At 49.8% G+C, this 18784-nt stretch overlaps 1 protein-coding gene across 1 annotated transcript in view; it reads right to left on the reverse strand.

Moving 5' to 3' along the window:
• Smyd2 (SET and MYND domain containing 2) overlaps window positions 1-18784 on the reverse strand; it is a 41095-nt gene that overhangs the window by 4135 nt on the left and 18176 nt on the right. Inside the window, exons 3-9 of the mRNA XM_052737988.1 lie at window positions 16077-16187; window positions 14005-14065; window positions 13155-13279; window positions 8084-8151; window positions 5542-5644; window positions 2757-2867; window positions 1153-1273 (exon numbers count right to left, since the gene is read on the reverse strand). Coding sequence (XP_052593948.1) covers window positions 1153-1273; window positions 2757-2867; window positions 5542-5644; window positions 8084-8151; window positions 13155-13279; window positions 14005-14065; window positions 16077-16187 — 700 coding nt within the window. The remainder of the gene's footprint in view (window positions 1-1152; window positions 1274-2756; window positions 2868-5541; window positions 5645-8083; window positions 8152-13154; window positions 13280-14004; window positions 14066-16076; window positions 16188-18784) is intronic.

Here is an 18784-nt window from a genome sequence, read left to right on the forward strand (position 1 = left end):
CTCACCTCTGGGAAGAGTAAAGTACAGAATGGCAAACAGAATGAAAGGGAATTGCAATTTCCTTGCAGAAACTAGGAAAACCGCTTATTTGCGAAGCCAGTGCTAGCCTCAGCACAGACCCACAGTGAGGATGGAGCCCGCCATCTTCAGTGAAGTTTCAGTCTCACCCAGGCTGTGAACCTGAGCACCTCAGTGTCTCCGGGGGAGCATTTTAGGAAGCTGTGCCCCACAGAGGCATTTCCCATGCACAGGAAAGGAACCCAACCCTGCCTCTCAAGAGGTTTCTAATGTTAGGAAAGAATGTATCTCACGAGCCTAGTGGTTCATGTCACCACCCAGTCTGGTTAGGAGACCAAGGAGGAGTATAGGTTCAAAGCCCCCCTGGGCTGTGGAAGGCTTTCTTTGTCAGCCTAGACCACACCATGAAAACATGTCTCAAAACTTGAAAACAGACTGTGGGCAACACTTGAGTTACTGCCCAGCCCACCATCCTTCTGCATGGCTCTCAAGAAACCACTTTAAAAAAACCCAAAACCAAGAGGGAAGGGCTGGAGACAGAGCTCAGAGACAGCATATACAAGGCCTTAGGTTTAAACCCTGATACAGGGGTAAGAAAGAATGGAGGGAGGAAGGGGGGCAGGGAGGAAGGAGGGGTTTTAAACTCTGTCCTCTGAGATGCAGAGTCCAGCTCTTTTCAAATCCCGAGAACACAGTGCAGTGCTGTGGGAGAACATGGACTCTGGTGATCCAAACCCTGAATCTGCCACCACCAACAGTGTCCCTCTGTCCACGAAGCTCTTCCCTCATCTCTAGGTGGTAATGGCGGCTGTCAGTGTCCCTGTGACCGGGGCTGAGCAAGTCTCCCAGTGCTGTGCCTACCTGAACTACAGCATCAACACACGAGGCTCCCCCAGGGGTCGCTTCCCCATGCGGCACGCCTAACCACTGTGGTCTAGTGAGGACTAGACCTGGACGTCAGGCAGAGCTGACACTGCCGTGAGGGCCATCTGTCTTCCCACAGGCACACACAGGAGACCTTCTTCCTTCCATATTCAAACCCTTACTCCCAACTCTCCTCCTCCTCCCTTTCCCCAGCTTCCTACCATCCAGCGAGAGATGGCAGTATGCCCATGGGACACACAGAAAGGTTATATTTGTAGTGCTTGGCTCTTCGGAATTCCTCAATGACGTTGCGGGCGTATCTGACCATGTCTCGGATGGCTTCCGCCTGTGGTGGACTGCTGAGCTTCCGGATTTCCACCTTGGCCTTGTCCTGAGGGGGATGTCCACAGAGTGAGGTGTCCCCTCCAGGGCAAACTGCTCAAATCATACCTGTGTTCCCATCCAGAGGCCGAGGCTCTGGTTCTGGGTCTAAAAGAAACCTGACACTCTGTCCCCTTTTTACAAAACCATAAGAGTAAGCTTTCTGGCCAGTCCTCCCGAGGCTGGATCCCAAGTGTGTTTTCTGTGGGTGGAGGTCAGTGTTTGCCCATCTATAAGTCAGGAGAGATCAGTGACCAGGCCTGGCCCTGAAAATCCACAATGTGGGCCATGTAGAACCTGGAGACAAGTTAAAAAAGCCTGGGCCTGATTGTGTGTGTCTATCCACGTAGAGGCCAGTGCTGTGGAATAATGCTTTTGTACACTGGTTTAATAAAACGTTGATTGGCCAGCAGCCAGGCAGGAAGTATAGGCAGGATAAGCAGATAAGGAGAATTCTGGGAAGAGGAAGGCTGAGTCAGGAGACACCAGGCCTCCGTCCAGGGAGCAGCATGTAATGACACACAGGTAAAGCCACGGAACACGTGGCGACATATAGATTAACAGAAATAGGCTGAGTTTAAGTGTAAGAGCTCTAGTCAGTAGTAAGCCTGAGCTAATGGCTGAGCAATTTTAATTAATATAAGCCTCTGTGTGTTTACTTGGGTCTGAGCAGCTGCAGACCGGGTGGGACACAGGAAAACTTTCAGTTACAGGCCAGAGGTCAACTTTAGATGTCACCTTGTTTTTGCTTTTGCTGAGCATGGGGGGTGGGGTGGGGGCATGCCTGGGGTCATGAGGGGGGTCTCATGTGCCCTGCTCACTCTCCACCTTATTCCCTTCAGATGGGGTCCCTCACTGCACCCGAAGCCAGGCTGGCAAGCAGCAAGCGCCAACAATCTTACGTCTATGCTACCTACACACACACCCTCCGGCACTGGGGTTACAGGCACACACAGCAACATGTGCCTTTTTATATGTGCTACTATTTGAACTCAGGTCCGCATGTTTACCCCGAGGTAATCGAGGTAATAGCAGAAGCCCCCACTTTGCTTTTTGAGGCAGGGTCTTTCACTGGCCTGGAGCTCATCAAGCAGGCAAGGCTGGACTTTAGTGGTCCACCTGTCTCTGCCCCTACCTCTCCTCGGCCCTAGGGCGGGGATTCTAAGTTCACCTCATCTCATCAGTCTTTATGATATGCACTGTGGGAACTGAGTTCAGGTCTTTGTTTGTGGAGGCAGCGCTTTGCTGAGGGCCATCTTGGAACAGAAATCCAGTAGATCCTTCTCCCACCTGCCCAGCGGACTGGGGATGTTTCTCCAGCTGAACAGCAGATCTGAGTAGAGCCTATCTACCTGGACTCCATCTGCCTGTCTTTGTTACCCGGGTTAAAAGGGTCAAAATACCCAGTGTATGGGGAAGGGCTGGAGCAGGCTCACGGCAGGGACCCTGGCACCCGTGTGCACCCTTCTCTTCCTCCCCATCAGTGAACTGACCTTGTCCTTGGTGGTACACTCTCGGCACTCACAGGTAAAGAAGTAGGAGTCTCTTAGTCGGTCGTTCCTGTCTTCCGTTGGATACAGCAGGTCGATATAGCTGGTAAACACCTAGGGTATGAGATGCCGGAGGTCTGCGATAGGGAACACAATTCCTACCACTCTTGTGGCTTTGCACACCTCTGAGGTGGGGTTATAGGGAGGGAAAGCAAGCAGGGTCACACTGCTTACTCTAACACTGGATCTCTTTAGAGGCTGTAGAACTGTGTCCATCTCCTTGTGGTGTCAAGAAGGTTTGTAGGCTCAGTCCCTAAACCGGGAGCTAAGAGATGGAAGGACTCTTCACTTTCCCTCACCAAACATCAGGCCAAGGACCTGCCCTGGGCTCAGGGACAGGAGCAGTCCCTGACTCAGGACTCACCCCCTTTATATCCTAACGTGGGATGGCTCCATGCTCTCACTGATGTCTCTGCTGGGCATGTGCAGGGGAGAACAAAGGTTTACCCACCAGGTCTGTTCACTTTTCCTCCTGACATCATGTAATAGACCAAGAGCTGGGGGGCGGGGTGCTCTGAGTAGCCCCCAGGGCAGTGTGGCAAACATGGCTTCCAGGATGTAAGTGGCCGTGGCCTCACTCAGCAGCAGCTGTGACCCTGATGGCCAGGGAACATGGAAGGGGTCCTTCATTCTCCTGGCCTTGCCTGTTACAGAACAGTCTGGAACTAAGATCTGAAGCCTACAGAGAAGGTCATCCCTTCTGGGTATGCCTGACCTTTTGACATTGCAACAGGATGTTATTCATATAGCTCATGCCCAAGAACATACGATCAAATTTTTTTTTAAAAAATCACAAAGATTTGATAATATTTTGAAGATGTTTACGAATTTGTGTTGGGGCCTTTCATAGCTCTCCTCAGTCACGTGTGGCCTGCTGGGTAGTGCCATCAGCTATTCAGAGGGACAGCAATGCTTGCATCCCACACACCCAGGCACTGTCTGGAAGTCTTCAGTGTGGCAGGGTCCATGGGCCCTGCCAGCCAGTCAGGGACAACAGTTGCTCAGGGCCAGAGGCTGTGGCAGCCAGTGCCTCACTGGGGCGTCCCTGACTCAAGGGGCAAGCCTGGGGCATATCTTGGTTCCATCTAACACCTGGAACCTGGAGGAATTGGCTCCTTTCTGTCTGAGGGCAAATAACCCCGCAAGTACCAACTTCCCCAAACTGAAGTCACCCCATGAACAATCCATGATTGCACGCCAACAAAGAAGGAAAACACTAGCCAGCTGGTCCCTGCAACACCAGTGTGCTGGGCCAGGCCTGACTCCTTGACTTGACTGGCAGTCAGTGCAACACACAGACTCGTCCAGAAGATGGCGACAAAGGCCACCCCAGTGGCGCCATTCAAGGTTCAGACAGCCTATCTGGGAAGACAGGCCTTAGCCTCTCTGGCCACTCTACAGACACCAGGGTTGGGCATTTTAGTCTGCTTCGGTTTCAAAGAGGCCGAAGGCTCATCTCCACAAACACTGAGGAACCTCACTATCCTGGCTCCAGACTTGGATTCCCACCTCACGCAGGACTTAGCAAAGAGAAGGAAGGGGGCTTGAATGTCAGCTCTGAACTGAAAACCTTCCAGAGAAATCAAAGTTTTCGTCGCTTAGCCCTGATAATTCTACTTAAGTTTTTAAATATTCAGACATGTCCCTCAAAACAGCGGTACTGGTTCAAGCACAACTGAACCTAGAAAGGATAATCATGCAAGGTGACCACAGCGTCAGGCAGAGAAACAGTTCAGGGGACAGGGAGCATGTGGCTCTCTACTCTCTGCACTAAGGAATGCGGCTGATGGCACCTCCTGTCCCCAAAGTGCCTCTGCTTCCCTGATCTGGGCATGCTCCTGGCCACCTGAGTTCCCCTTTAAGAAAGGAACCTCAAAGATGAAACTTGGAACAGTGCCTCATCAGTATTGCTGGGCTATCTGTTCAATAATGTGATTGCTAACACTGACTGTCAACTGGACCCAGCTGCACCCACAAAATGAGAACATTCCATCATTTAGCTGCCTTTTTTTTTTTTTGGTTTTTTGAGATGGTTTTTCTTTGTAGCCCCGGCTGTCCTGGAACTCACTTTGCAGACCAGGCTGTCCTGGAACTCACTGAGATCCACCTGCCTCTCCCTCCCAAGTGCAGGGATTAAAGGCATGCGCTACCACCATCCAGCAATTTAGCTGCTTTTGTTGAGTATTCTGTCACCACAAGAAAAGCAACAAATACAGACAACCATGTTAGAGCTTTGGGAAGTATTAGGGGACAGGAAGGAGCTCGCCAGCCAATTGTTTGAAAAGAGGGAAACACAGACTGTAAACCTTGGCTAAGAACTTAACTGAAGGGGGCTGGAGAGATGGCTCAGTAGTCAAGAGTACTTGTTCTTACAGAGGACCCAGGTTCAATCCCCAGCACCCACATGGTGCTGTAACCCCAGATCTAGGGGAATCAGCAGGCATGCACATGGTGCACATACATATATACATGCAGGCAAAGCATTCAGATACACAAAGTAAAATACATGAATTTGGGAGGAAAAGACTTTAACCCAAATTTATTTCTTGTTTCTGCTGGCCTAGGGAAATGGCAAAGCACTCATGTATTCAGCAAGGGACATCAAGCCAGGTCCCAAATCTGATCGATAACAGGGGGAAGACCCAGGGACCGATACCGTTCATCTGCAGGAGTCACCGCCCGTCAACAGCTTGAGTCCAGGGCCCGACCACCATGGCTACACTCTCACCTCGTCTCCTGGGTGGATCTCCTGCACAGCTCTGACTTCGGCCAGGGTCCCTTTGTAGGTCACAATGACATTAGGACAACAGCTGTGATTCATCAGTGCAACACTGTCAATCAAAAGAGGAAACCCAGCTGACTGAAGGCGGTGGTGGGCAGACCCATTGTTTACCTGTTTGATGGGTTAAGAGAGACTGCGTCTTTGTAAGATGGTTAAAGTATAGAGCCAGCTCAGACTATTCTAAGAGAATGTTCTCTGTGCATTTAGACCAACACCTAGCCTTTTGGGGTTTTTGTTGTTTTATTTTCTTTTGTTTTTTGAGATGAGGTCTCACGTAGCCCAGGCTGATCTAGAATTCACTACGCCAAGGGTGACCCTGATGGCTGGATCCTCTTGTGCCACCATGCCCAGTTTATGCAGTGCTGGGGCCCAAGCCCTGGGCTTCATGCATGCCAGGCAAGCACTTTACCAAGTGAGCCGCACCTGAGCCCTGATGTCTAACGTGTTGCTCTTTCAGCATATGCAAACGTGAAGTCCTCCTATGAAAGAGGACCTCTAAGCGCTACGTGAAAAACAACTCTCCTGAGTTTCCTTCCGGGTAGACTCAAAGGACAACGGGCTGCTGACTGCCCCCCACGTACACATGGACACGGGACAAAGGGGCTGTCCTTCTAAGTGGATCACTCCTCAAATGTTCCCTTCAGATGTTGAGAAATCCCAGCTGCTTGGGGAGGGGGCTGTGACCCCCGAAGGACCCAGAGAAGCACCTCAATCTCCAAATCCGGGAAATTGGGACATGGCCACTCCTGCTGCTCACTGTCTGCTTTTTAGGGACAGGACAGAGACTCGCCTAGGCGAGGTGCTTTGAGCCTTCTGATTATATCAAGGTCAAAGTTCTGAGAACAGAAATTTCTAAACTACAGGGGAAAGTGCTTGATCTCACAAATGCTGCCTTTGAAATCACACACTCATGTGATTTCAGCCCCAAAGGATTTTTCCCCAATTAAAAATTCCCAGAAACTGGGGCTTATGCTCTGGTGGGCATACCTGTCTGTGTATCACCACTCAGAGGGCCAGCACTGCCTGACCCCCCGAGAGGCCAGACAGAGCCCTTCGCTCGCTTGCCCCAGGATGCAGAAAAGGGAAGGGGCCTCAGGACCACTGAAGGTGTACCGCACCAGAGTGCCTGTTCTGGAGGGGAGTGACCCTCCCGCTCTCCTGTCTGCTTTACACCCGGGATAAACAGGCAGCCGGTTCCTGGTCTTGTTCCTGGGGAGGAACATCTGCACCCTGTACTACAGCCTTAGATTCCTGACAAGGGATGCACAGGGCATCAGGCCCCAGAACATCTGCTAAGCAAAGCTCCCAAGGGTCATGTTAAAAGCAAAGCAGAGCAGGCTTTTAGAACCATCTTGGAGAAGTGTTAGGCTATCTCTCTCTGAACAGACTGCCGAACGTGGTGGAGAGGGCACTAAGACAGATAGCCGAGCAATATGGTATTTAGGACTGGCACTTCTGGCCGCCATGGGAGACGGTGAGGTCTCAAATTCAGACACCCTCAGACATTCATAAACAGAGGCCACCGTGCCGAGTTCAGCTCAGTACCAAGGTTGTCCAGGTTGTCCTCACAGAGTCCCACGCTTGTTCTTTTCTCTGTTCTCTTCCCAACTACAAAAGCCTGAGAGAGTCTCTGCCGAGAGGTATTCTGACCCTGGCCATGTTTCTGCCTGCAGCCGACCACTGTGGCCTCAGGGCCAGTGCCAGGACCTCTCTCTCTGGTGCAAGCTGCAGGAATCAAGCTCTGCTCACTCAGGCCCCTTCCTTCAGACTCCCCTGATGTCGGCAGGCTGCAGCAGATACACACACCGAGAATTGGTGCATGGCAGGGTGGAGCAGAAGGCATCCTCGGTACAGTGTGGATTAACTCAGGGTGCACGAAGGCTTCCCTGGCTCCACCTGGGAAATGGGGACCAATCATTCTGGAATTTTCATTAACAGCAGAGCCATAAAGACCTCCACGTGAGCTAGCCTTTCAGGAATTATCAAAATATTCCTGAAGGCACCAGAAAAAAAAATACCCAATAACACTTTCAAAGTTTTCTCTAGTTCACTCTCGGCCTAGCATCGCTCCAAACTGTGCCACTTTCCACGGGCATATTCCAAAAAGAAGCTCATATATTCCCTACTCAAACCATGGCTAATTCTTGCATCAGCAATTAATGTCTCACTTGGAGCATAAGAAACAAGATTTCCAGAGCCACAGGCCTGCAGAGAGCTCGCTTCCCAGCGGAAGCCTGCTCCTCTGCACACTGATACTCCTTAACCACAGCTCCGGGCCTGGTGGGACGCCGCCGCCAGAGCTCTGCTAACTGCCACCTTCAGATTCTCAAGTGTAGGGGAAATATTTTGAAATGTGGCAGATTAAAAAGCTGTTTTAATTCACTTGGAGTTTCATGTCTGCCACACGCCGTCAGGTGGGTTATGTAAAAAAATCAAATTAGTGTTAAATAAGTACAAAGGGGAAGGGGCGGGGTCAGACTCAACCTACTCAGGAAATATCGCCGATCCCAAATGAGAGAGCTCTTCATCTTCAATGGTGAAGCCATTGCAGTTCACCTGCAGCAACGGGGGAGGGAGAAAGCAAGCTCCAGTTACAGCCCCCCACCCCCAGCTGCCCGTCATTTCTTCAGCTTCAGCCCTCGACAGATGATCCAAGACGTTCTGGCGTGGTGGTGTGGAGGCTGTTCTTGCAGCATGGCACCCTGTGTCCACATAAATTTACTCATCAGCTCTGAGTTTCAACAAACAGAGCAGACGTGCTGCTGTCAAAGCCCTCCGTGTGGTGTGGCTGCCCTCAGTCGCAGAGTGGTGTGGGGACACTGTGGGGACATGCCATGGGGCTTCTGGGACTGAAGCTTGGGAGTCAGACTACCTCGGGTCATGAGCTTCAATGAGACCGTGTGTGTGTGTGTGTGTGTGTGTGTGTGTGTGTGTGTGTGTGTGATATTTCAATCGTATCTACAAATTATCTGCCACTAGAAAAGGAACCTGGTGACCAACGTCTACCTCAGAAGGTGAGATGGTAAATTCAAAAGCCTTTCCTCATCTATGGAATTGTGGTCCCTTCCTCTGAGAGGTAGAGGAACCAAAAACCCTGAGGCAATGACTTTGTCTTTCATGTTTCAGACAAATCACTCTTTGGCCCGTCTCATCTTTGAGAAGAAACGCTGTATTTAGAGTACTGAGGATGTAAGGTTGGAGTTGGGCTGGGGGAATGGCTCAGTCATAAGCCCTGCAAGCATGAGGACCTGAGTTTGATCCCCAGACGCCATGTAAAAAAAGGCTGGGCATGCAGTGTACACTTGTAAATCCCAGCCCCGGGGAGGTGAATACCGACAGATCCCTGGAGCTCCTTGGCTGTCTGCCTGGCCTAAGTAGTGAGCCCCAGATCCCAGTGACAGGTCCATCTCAAAACACGAAGTGGACAGCTCTAGAGAAAGAACATGCAAGGCTGGCCTTTGTGCACGCACGCACACACACACACACACACACACACACACACACACACACTCCCTCCCTCCAATGGCAATCCTCACCATGCTGGAGGTCTAACTCAAGGTCAACAGGCTGAAAATGATGGTTATGAATGTCAGTTCTGCAAATTTCTCTTTCCACATATAGTAACCAGCATGTGTAGGGCACTTGACACAGGATAACCAGGGCAACTTTCAGCTGGTTAGGAGAACATCCCACAGGTGTTCTCTGTAAGTACTGAAGCCCAGGGCTGGAAGACTCAGTGTCTTCTCTTTGTAGAAGATGAGAGAGGAACCAGAGTTACAGTCACAAAGTCAGTCAGTGATGAGGGCTGAGGTGGCTGGGACTCCTGGGCCTGGGAGATGTGTGCAAACTAATTAGCCCCAATACCTCTCAGAGGCCCCACTTCCTCCCACTCCTGGAGACATGGCTACACCTCTGAAGGTTTCTTCCAAAGAGCACTGCTGAGTGCCCCCTCCATCCAGGCACCATGCTGGGTGCCCCAGATCCACCACCTCATAACCCCACAGTATCTTGCTAGCAGGAATGTAGCAGTCCACCTTACAAATATGGAAACCAGGGGTCCCAGGTCCCCAGGGTTGAGTGATTGGTTCAAGGATGTGTGAGATGTGCGTGGCATAAAGGGAGCCAGAATCTGGACAGGACATTCCGACAAAGTCCAGGGTCTGCACACCAGACAATGCTTGCTCCTTTTTAAAAAATTTTTTTTCTGTGAGAGAACTGGGGTGGGAGGGTGGTGTGTGGAGGTTCAAGGACAGCCTCTGGTATCAGGTCTCACCCTCCACCTCACTTTACACAGGGTCTCCTGTTGGCTGCAGCATAAGCCAGGCTTGCTGCCCTGCAAGCTTCTGGGGGCTCTCCTTCTCTACCTGTCACATTGCCTTAGGACCACTGCTGGGATGATGGGTGGCGCGTGACTACATCTGGCTTAATGGGGGTCCTGAGGATCTGAACTTGGGTCCTCACACTTGCGTGGCCAGGGCTTCTGTTTTGATATCTCTCTGTGTTTTCATAGTATGTTTACTGATTACTTGGGAATTTTGCATTACGAACCCCAGGAGTCTCCCATTCACTCTTTCATTTAGCAAGCATTTGTCAGCCATTGTGGGTTCACTCAGCCATCATCCCTGGCCTGCCATTTCTCATGATAAGTGGCATCTATTACCTGTAAATGTGGCAGTTTTGAATAAACTAAAGGGTTATTGGAAAAGCGTGGGGGTCTTGGTGCATACCATAGTAAAGGCTGGGATAACTTTACTTGCAGTACTGAGGACCAAAAAGAAGAGGAAGGAAAAGAAAAAGGAGGAGGGATGAGGAGGGGAAAGGAAAAGGAAGAGGTGAGTACTACAGGTTCATAAACCAATCCCAAAGACCTAGGCGTTCCTAAGTGGAAGACTGCACACTATCTTTTCATGCATCCTGACCAAGCGCGTCACTGGCATTTTAACCAGTGGCTGCCAATCCACATTAGGTAGGATGAATTGGGATTTTCTTTCATTCAATAAAATGTCTTTGAGCGTGAACTCCATTCCTCGGTGTCACTGGCTAGGTACAGGGCAACAACTTTCTCTTGCTGGACTCGTGCCTCATGGTACCCACAATGGTTGACAAATGCTTGCTAAATGAAAGAGTGAATGGGATATTCCTGGGGTTCGTGATGCAAAATTCCCAAGTAATCAATAAAAATACTATGAAAACACAGAGAGATATCAAAACAGATGGAGGGAGAGTCGGCTCCCCAGCCTTCGGGGACTGAGCTCTTGGTCCTCTGGTCTGCAGCCCCTCTGCTATGGTAACCCTGGCTGGATCAGCCTCTGATGCCTGGCTTTCCACCCCTTTCCATCCCCCTTATACTGTGGGAGTGTGCATGCATCTCCTGTGAACCCAAGGGCCATCACCCCTCCTTTTGGAGAGGCCGTGATGGTGTTGAGCCAAACTGCATAGCAATTTTCCTGCCAGCCTTCCTTCCCTTCTGAGATATCCCTAGAGAAGAAAAGTGAACTTGCACATTAAGAAAGATGCATGGACTATGGTGCTTTTTTTCCGAGTCAAATCAGGCGTAAGTGCCTCGCGAAAGCTATTCTCATAATTAGCATTTAAACTAGATGTAGGCTGCACACCAAAAATACACTTCTCAGCCATGCACAGGTTTGCAGTGATTAAAACAGCTCAGAGGAGTGCAGTCACCCTCAGCTGCCAGCTGCTGCTGTGAGGTACCTGACAAGAGCCTCTGGAGCTGGAGGAAAGGGTAGAACAGCATACACACAGTTGGGGGCCTAGGCAAGGCCCGGGGGCAAGGTGGGTGCTTTAGCATTTTCTTCAGGGGTACTGAATTCCCCCTAACACACACATGGAATATGTGGTGTGTGGGGCTTTGGATGTGGCTCAGGTAGAGTGTCTGCCCAGAATACAGGTAACCCTGGGTGTGGTGGTGCAAGCCTGTAACTCCTGCACTTGGGAAGTGGAGGCAGGAGAATCAGAATTCCTACACAGTGAGTTTGAGACTAGCCTGGGCTACATGACATCCTATTAAACGAAAAATAGGAATGAAACATGCACATGTCACATGAGGTTGGGAATGGATACTAAGATGTAATCAATATAAAGGCTGTAAGAATAAATTACCTTGTTATATATTGGTATGCACATACCTGTGTGCGTGTGTTCTCTCAGGCACACACACACTTGATTCCATTTCCCCACACGTACACTTGACTTTTGATGTGGACATGTGGTCTCATCTGATCCAAGCACATCAGCACACGGAAGGTCTACCAGCGTGCATCACTCTGTTAAAGGTTTTCTTTGCCATCACCTGTGACAAACTTCACTTGGCTGTTCTACTTTCTCATATAACCACGTCTCAGCGAGAAAAACCTCCTGCATACACAGTTTCCCAAAACTCTCTGTCCTACACCCACATCCAACCTCTTCGGGTGTTGTGATGATTAATACCGACTGCGAACCTGTCAGGATTTAGGTTTGCTCCAGAAACAAACCTCTGGGCATGTCTGGGGAGTGCCTTGATTAGGTTCACTGGAGTGGCAAGACCTAATCTGAACATGGGTGGCGACATGACATGGGCTGGGGTCCGGGACTGAAAGAAAAGCGTGCAGCATTGATGCTCTGTCTAGCCCCAGCCACCTGCCTTCCCACTGTGGGCTGCATCCTCAAATCATGCGCCCAAATAAACTACTCCTTCTGTAAGCTGCTCTTGCTGGGTGTCTCCCCACAGCTGTGAGAAAAGTGACCCAGATGCAGGGGAGTGTGCAAACCCAGAGTGTGGAAATGAGCAAGACCATTGGCTTCCACCTGAACATTCCTAACTGGAACCCAGGATTCCTTTTACAAGGAGGAACTTCCTATTATGATAATCACATGGTTGAAATATATCTACATAAACATTAGGTCCATAGATAATTCACCCAACTAGTAACAGTGTTTCTCACTGGGGTTGAAGACTCACTTCCCCCTCCCATCTATAATAATGTTTATTGCACTCTTACCTTTTTCATTCATTGTGTGTGTGTGTGTGTGTGTGTGTGTGTGTGTAGGTATGAAGGCCAGAGGACAACCTTGGGTGTTGTTTCTCAGGCAATGTCCACCTTGTTTAATTTTGTTGTTTTGTATTTTATGTGTATTAATGCTTTGCCTGTATGTATGTACAGGGCATGCCCAGTACCCACGGAGGTCAGAAGAGGTCATAGGATCTCTCAGAACTGGAGTTACAGATGGTTGAGCCACCATGTGGGTGCCAGGAACCAAACCCAAGTCCTTGGGAAGAGCAACAAATGCTCCTAACCTCCAAGCTATCTCTCTATCCCAGTCCACCTTGCTTCTTGAGTAAAGAAAGGTCTCTCGTTGGCCTGGAACTCAACAAGTGAGCTAGGCTGGCTGGGCCAGTGAGCCCCAGGGATGCACCTGTTTCACCTCCCCAGGGTCCAGGACCTGGTCAGGTAGATACCGTCACCATCTCCATGTGTCTTCATGAGTTGGGGCCGTAGGGAGGGCATGAGAAGGGAAGGGAAGGGAAAGGCGGTCTTCCCGGGCGCTGGCATCCTTACCTGGGCGAAGAGCACCACAAGGCTGCTGTGGTCGGGGAACTCCAGGTGTCTGGAGTAGAACTGATGGAGGGCGGCAATGTCACTCTGGATCAGATCCTTCTTCTCATTGTCTAGCTTGTCCAGATCTGTGAGAAACAATCCGTCACCACAGAAACCCTGGGTCTTTCCTGTTAGAAACATCATGGCGGGCACCACCGAGCCTGGAGAATACTTTCCCCATGACACGTTCTAAATGAAAAACCGTCTCTTCCTCCATCAATCAAAGGTCACGCAGACACAAACTTCCCTCTGGCCGTGAGAAGTGAGGCTAGAAAGAAGCAGCTGTGAGTGACACCCAATTTCAGTGTCCCTTCTGGACCCTGGGATCTGGGTCGCCATCATGCAGCTGACAGCCCTGACTTAATGCCCTTTGGTAAGGCCATCACCTGGGGGCTGAGGAAACAGTTCAGTTGGTAAACAGTGTGTCCAAGGCTGTCCTCTGGCTTCCACACAAACCGGTACATGTGTGCATGAGCACCTGCATGCGTGCACAGCCTGCATGCATGCACAGCACATGCGTGCACACACAGACATCAGTTTTTCTAGACTGCAGAGCAGCTACTACCCAAAAACACCCAGCATCCCTGGAGCAGAGAGGACCACTGCATGAGCTCCTACCTCCCTTAACATTTCCTAATAAACTTATAAACCCAGGGGAGAAACAACGTTAGGAACATATCTCAAAATAGCACACGAGTCGAAATACAACTAACAGTTCTAGAAATCGCCATCCTTACTCAGAGAATGAGTTATCTCTGCCTTCCATTTGTCTGATGCATAGTAAAAGAGCATCCACTAGAGACATACTTACGGGACTCAAACTCCTTCACAGCCAACAGTTTCTCTGAAGGCGTCCTCTCCGGGTGGATTTTCTAGTAATTGGAGACAGAATCAGAGAGAAACGTTAACGCCTGGGTTCAAACCCAGCACTTCCCTTGTTCTGTCCAAGTGAAGACAAGACAACCATGTTCAAGGAAGAACACTACCCAAGGAGTCCACACTTGGCTCTGAGTCTGCCCGCCCAACCTCCAGATCCAAAGGGCTTGTTTTAAAAGCTTTGAAAAGGCCCACACTCTCCCTAACACACTGCACACACAGTAGGCTCGGAAATGCTCATTACAGAAAAGAACAGGGCCAGAAAACAACTTTTTAGGGACCCGACTTAAAAGGACCATGTCTACAGACAAACCATCCTATTTATTACTTCTCCTTCTAAAAAAGAACAAAATGAAAACCCCCGTCCATTTTCCACTTTCTTTAAGCATAGGCTAAAATGATCTCAAATTCCACATTTCAAAAGGAGCACTCTGGGTTGTATCTGCAAGCCTAGCCGCACTTGAAACGCACGCTGCCTTTGTTCTAGACGTCCTAAGAGGAGCTAACAATAGTGAACCCACGAGGCTTTGAGGCCATGAATAAACTTGGTGTTGACAAGAGTTCAAAGGCAGAGCTCGGGAGCTGGCCTGAGGCCTGGGCTTTGTAATCTGGCCATTCAATTTGGGGATACAGGTGGTTGGTCTGGCGGGGCGCTCTCACCTCCCTAGTTAACATGTTAAGCTTCCCCTGGGTGGCTGGTCGCCTGTCTCCCCTAATCTTTTGCAAGCTCCTAGAATACAAATGGTCTGTTTTTTTTTTTTTAATCACCTATTCCTACGGAGATGAAAAGATGGCCAGGTAACTTTTCATTTAATAGTCGATTAGTGGTAATCATAACGAAAACTAAAGGGAACCTCTAAACTCATCCCAGCACTCACACAGCAGACTTCTGTGAGAAGTCATCCTGTCGGGGGAGGGGGACACCTCACTCAGGAAAGCATACAAGCTCCCTCTGGGTCCTTAGGACAGCACCAACTGAGATCCTGGGAGAGCGAGCGGAGGAAGGGAGAGAGTGGTCTCCCAGTGGGCAGAGCTTGATGCAATCAGGGACTGATCACCCCCAGACCTCCGCCATCCACATCATTCCTCTTTCTGCCACAGACCTTTACTTCATAGAGAACTGTCATTTAGGAAGGGGCAGGTGGCCTTCCCCAGGGAAAACTACCCTCATCTCTGTGTCTTCCTCTGCAGGCCACCCCTGCTCCACTTACTCAGGGACAGAGAGTCACTTGAGTCACCTGACCCCAGCTGAACGCAGTGGGAAGATGAGCTCAGAGTTCTAGAATGTTCTTCTTCTGTTTACACACCCAGGATCCTAAATTTGATCTGGGGACAGGCACATGCTAACCATTACAATCATATTCATCTTAGATTGAAGCACCAGCAGACAAACTGGAAGAGGAGGTGGGTGCTGGTAGGAATGGGAAACAGAGATGAATGAAGTTCAAGCTTTAATCAAATCTGCAGCTCAGAGGCCCACACTGACATGGACAGCGAGACCTCTACCCTCCACAGGCATGCTGCCTCCAGTGGATCACAAAGACAAGCCCTTATGTCTTCCCACCGACTTCAAAACAAAGGCCTTGACAGACAAGGCATGCAACTCTCAAGTGCTTGGGTAGGACTGACCACAAATTGACACACAAAGGGGACAGGATGGCTCCACACAGCACAAAGGTCCCCTAACCCACCCGGCTCACAGAAGCTCTAGGAGGCCAGGTTGGTCTTCCATGCTATAAAGTCACGGCTATGCTTTCCTATGTAAATAAATCCCCAAGAAACTCTGAAGTGAACTGGTACGGCTATGTTCCTGTTCCAGGGTAAGCAATGTCCTAACTGCCCAGGAGAAGCAGCCAGGATTATGCCTGAGTGCCCTCCCATTACACGTGGGTGTGACTGGAGCTGAAGTCCAGGAATATTTAACCACATGCTCAGCCTAGCTCAGTCACTCATCCCTCTGACCTTTAACGAAAACTAATGCAGCTGAACATCATCACATTTCCTCACCTGTTTGGCCAGAATCCTTGCTGTGAGCCGCACCGTCTCTGAAGGATTCCAATTCTCCCCAAAAACAACCATGGATGAGCACTCCAGCTTGTGCAGAGGCCAATCTTCTTTCTGGGTGAGTTTTGTAAAATGAAACTGTCAGCATCCACACACAGAGAGAAAGGCAGACAGACAGACAAACATACACACAAATATACAGACACACACACACAAATACAGACACTGACACACAGTCACACACAGATGGACAGGCACACACAGAAACATACACACACAGTCACACACGGATGGCCACACAAACAAAGTATGAAGAGAACTGCAGTAAGACCCCCAGTCGAGGTCAAGTGGGACACACTGTCTTTTGGAAAACTCGAGAATGCTCACAAACTATAGTCAACAATATATTTTAAAGATTGATACAATCCTCTAACCTTGACTCTAGCTTGGTCAAGGTGTTTCTTATTATTGTTTGGGGGATGTTTTTAAGGGTCACATGCTCAGGCTGCCTGGAACTCACCATGCAGTTCCAGACTAATCTTCATAGTTATCCTCCTGCCTCAGCCTCCTGAGTGCTGGGATTCCAAGTGTGAGCCTCCATACCTGACTGCTTCCTGTTTCCTTCCTCAGCCGCTCCTCTCTGGAAGTCTGTGTGGGCTGAGACTGACCAAGGGCAGGGCCCTGGGCGAGGGATCTGTCTATACGCTGCTGCATTTCGACCTCTGGTCTCAAGTCAGGACAAATCACTGACAACCCTCTCTAGGCCATTTTGTACGACTGAGGGTCTGCCACGCACCCAGACACCAGCAATGACATCCACTGGGGACCTGGTGACACAGGTCCCTCGGATTCCTTTATTAGAGCAACTATATTCCCTCCTATATCACCTTGAAGCCTTTCTGCCCCTGGTAGAGGGGTGAAGACCGCAGTCATCAGTGGAGGGGTGGGAACACCGTCCGTGGAGAGGGGCAAGGTGGCGGAAGGACACAGTGGTACTTATCCTTGGGGCTTGAGTTCTGGGCCAAGATGCTCTGTGGAGTTAAATAACACCATGCCCGATATAACTGAGAGCAGGGAGCGGAAATAAAGATAAGATATGCCCTCGGGAGCACAGGAGCTGTTTTTAGCTGGAGTCTAAACCACAGAGCCCAAGGATGAGGTGGAGGAGGGAACGGGTCCAGCAGACTCCTCCCCAGACAGAGCAGCCACAAGGTACAGAGGAAGGGACGAGGAGGCCTGTGACAACTAAGGGAGAGTAGCACCAGCAGGAAGGACAGAGGGACAAGTGCCCACTGGGGCTCCAGGAACATGAAAGAAAGCCTGGCTTAAAACAGGATCTCAAGCCAGGCCTGGTGGCACACTCCTTTAATCCCAGCACTGGGGAGGCAGAGGCAGGTGATCTCTGACTTCGAGGCCAGCCTGGTCTACAGAACAAGTTCCATACCAGCCAAGGCTACACAGAGAAACCCTGTCTTAAAAACCTCAGGGTCTCTACACTTGGTTTCCTCAACTGTGAGTAGAGCTGGGTATCTCCCAGGCAAAAACTTCCTGGAGAAATAAGTGAAACATTAACGTTTATCAAAAATTAATCAATTGTATCAATATAGCATATTCATTCAAATAATTAATCTAAAATTTATGTTCATGTAAATAATATATCACCCTGACTTTAATGATGGGTCTGTCTTCCAAGGGAAGAGAAGCTCACTGAGTGGAGCCCTGTGGAGGAAAGCAGAGGGCCTGGAGCAGGATGGCCACCAGTCTGGGAATCTCAGAGACCCCCATCTGGACTCTGCTCTGCACCAGCTCTGGGAGGCCATGCAGGCCTCTTAATCCCTGTGCACCTGTCCGCTAGGCTGTAAATAACATGATCCTCCCGTTACTTAGCAGGTCTGGAGCACCGAGTCTGTGATTTCACACCTTCCAACAGTGATAATTGGACCAAGGCCCAAAGCCTGCGGTGCATGGAGGCCCTCAAACTGGACAGTTGCATTCACTCACACAGACCGGGTACTTCATGGCTGTCCGGGGGCCTGCACACAAGAAGCAAGGAGCCTGGCCCGTGTCCACTCTTAATTAGTGCTAGTAATTAAGCCAGCCTTGCTGCTGACTTCAAGTAGTTTATGACCAATGTTAGAACAGGAGGTAAAATCAGTCCAGGACACCAGGAAATGCAGAAGTTAAGCCGCATGCAGCTAGATCTGCCGTGACAACAATGATCCATTTAGAGCTGACTTTGGTTCATCTGGGATTCCTTCTGGAGGGTGATGTGAGAGATACGGACTAAGAGAAGAATGACAGACATGTACTCCAATGACATGGTTCATTTTTAATTGAAAAAATTAGGGCCTGGAGAGATGGCTCAGTGGTTATCTGCTCTTCCAGAGGCCCCAGATGCAATTTCTAGCACCCACATAGAGGCTCACAACTGTGTGTAACTCCAGTTCCAGAGGATCTGACACCCCCTTCTGGCCTTCCCGGATACCAGGTACTAACATGGAACACAGACACACTTGCAGGCAAAACACCCATACACATTTGTTACAATTAAAAATTTTTGAAAAGGAAAAGAGAAAGAGGATCTGGTAGAAGTATCAGATGGCTGAGCATTCTGTTTGTTTTCCCCGTTTTTTTTTTTTTTTTTTTGGTTTTTCGAGACAGGGTTTCTCTGTGTAGCTTTGCGCCTTTCCTGGAACTCACTTGGTAGCCCA

The sequence above is a fragment of the Peromyscus californicus genome, unplaced genomic scaffold (assembly GCF_007827085.1).
Source record: "Peromyscus californicus insignis strain IS unplaced genomic scaffold, ASM782708v3 Scaffold_14__1_contigs__length_90479793_seg_2, whole genome shotgun sequence".
Lineage (NCBI taxonomy): Eukaryota > Metazoa > Chordata > Mammalia > Rodentia > Cricetidae > Peromyscus > Peromyscus californicus.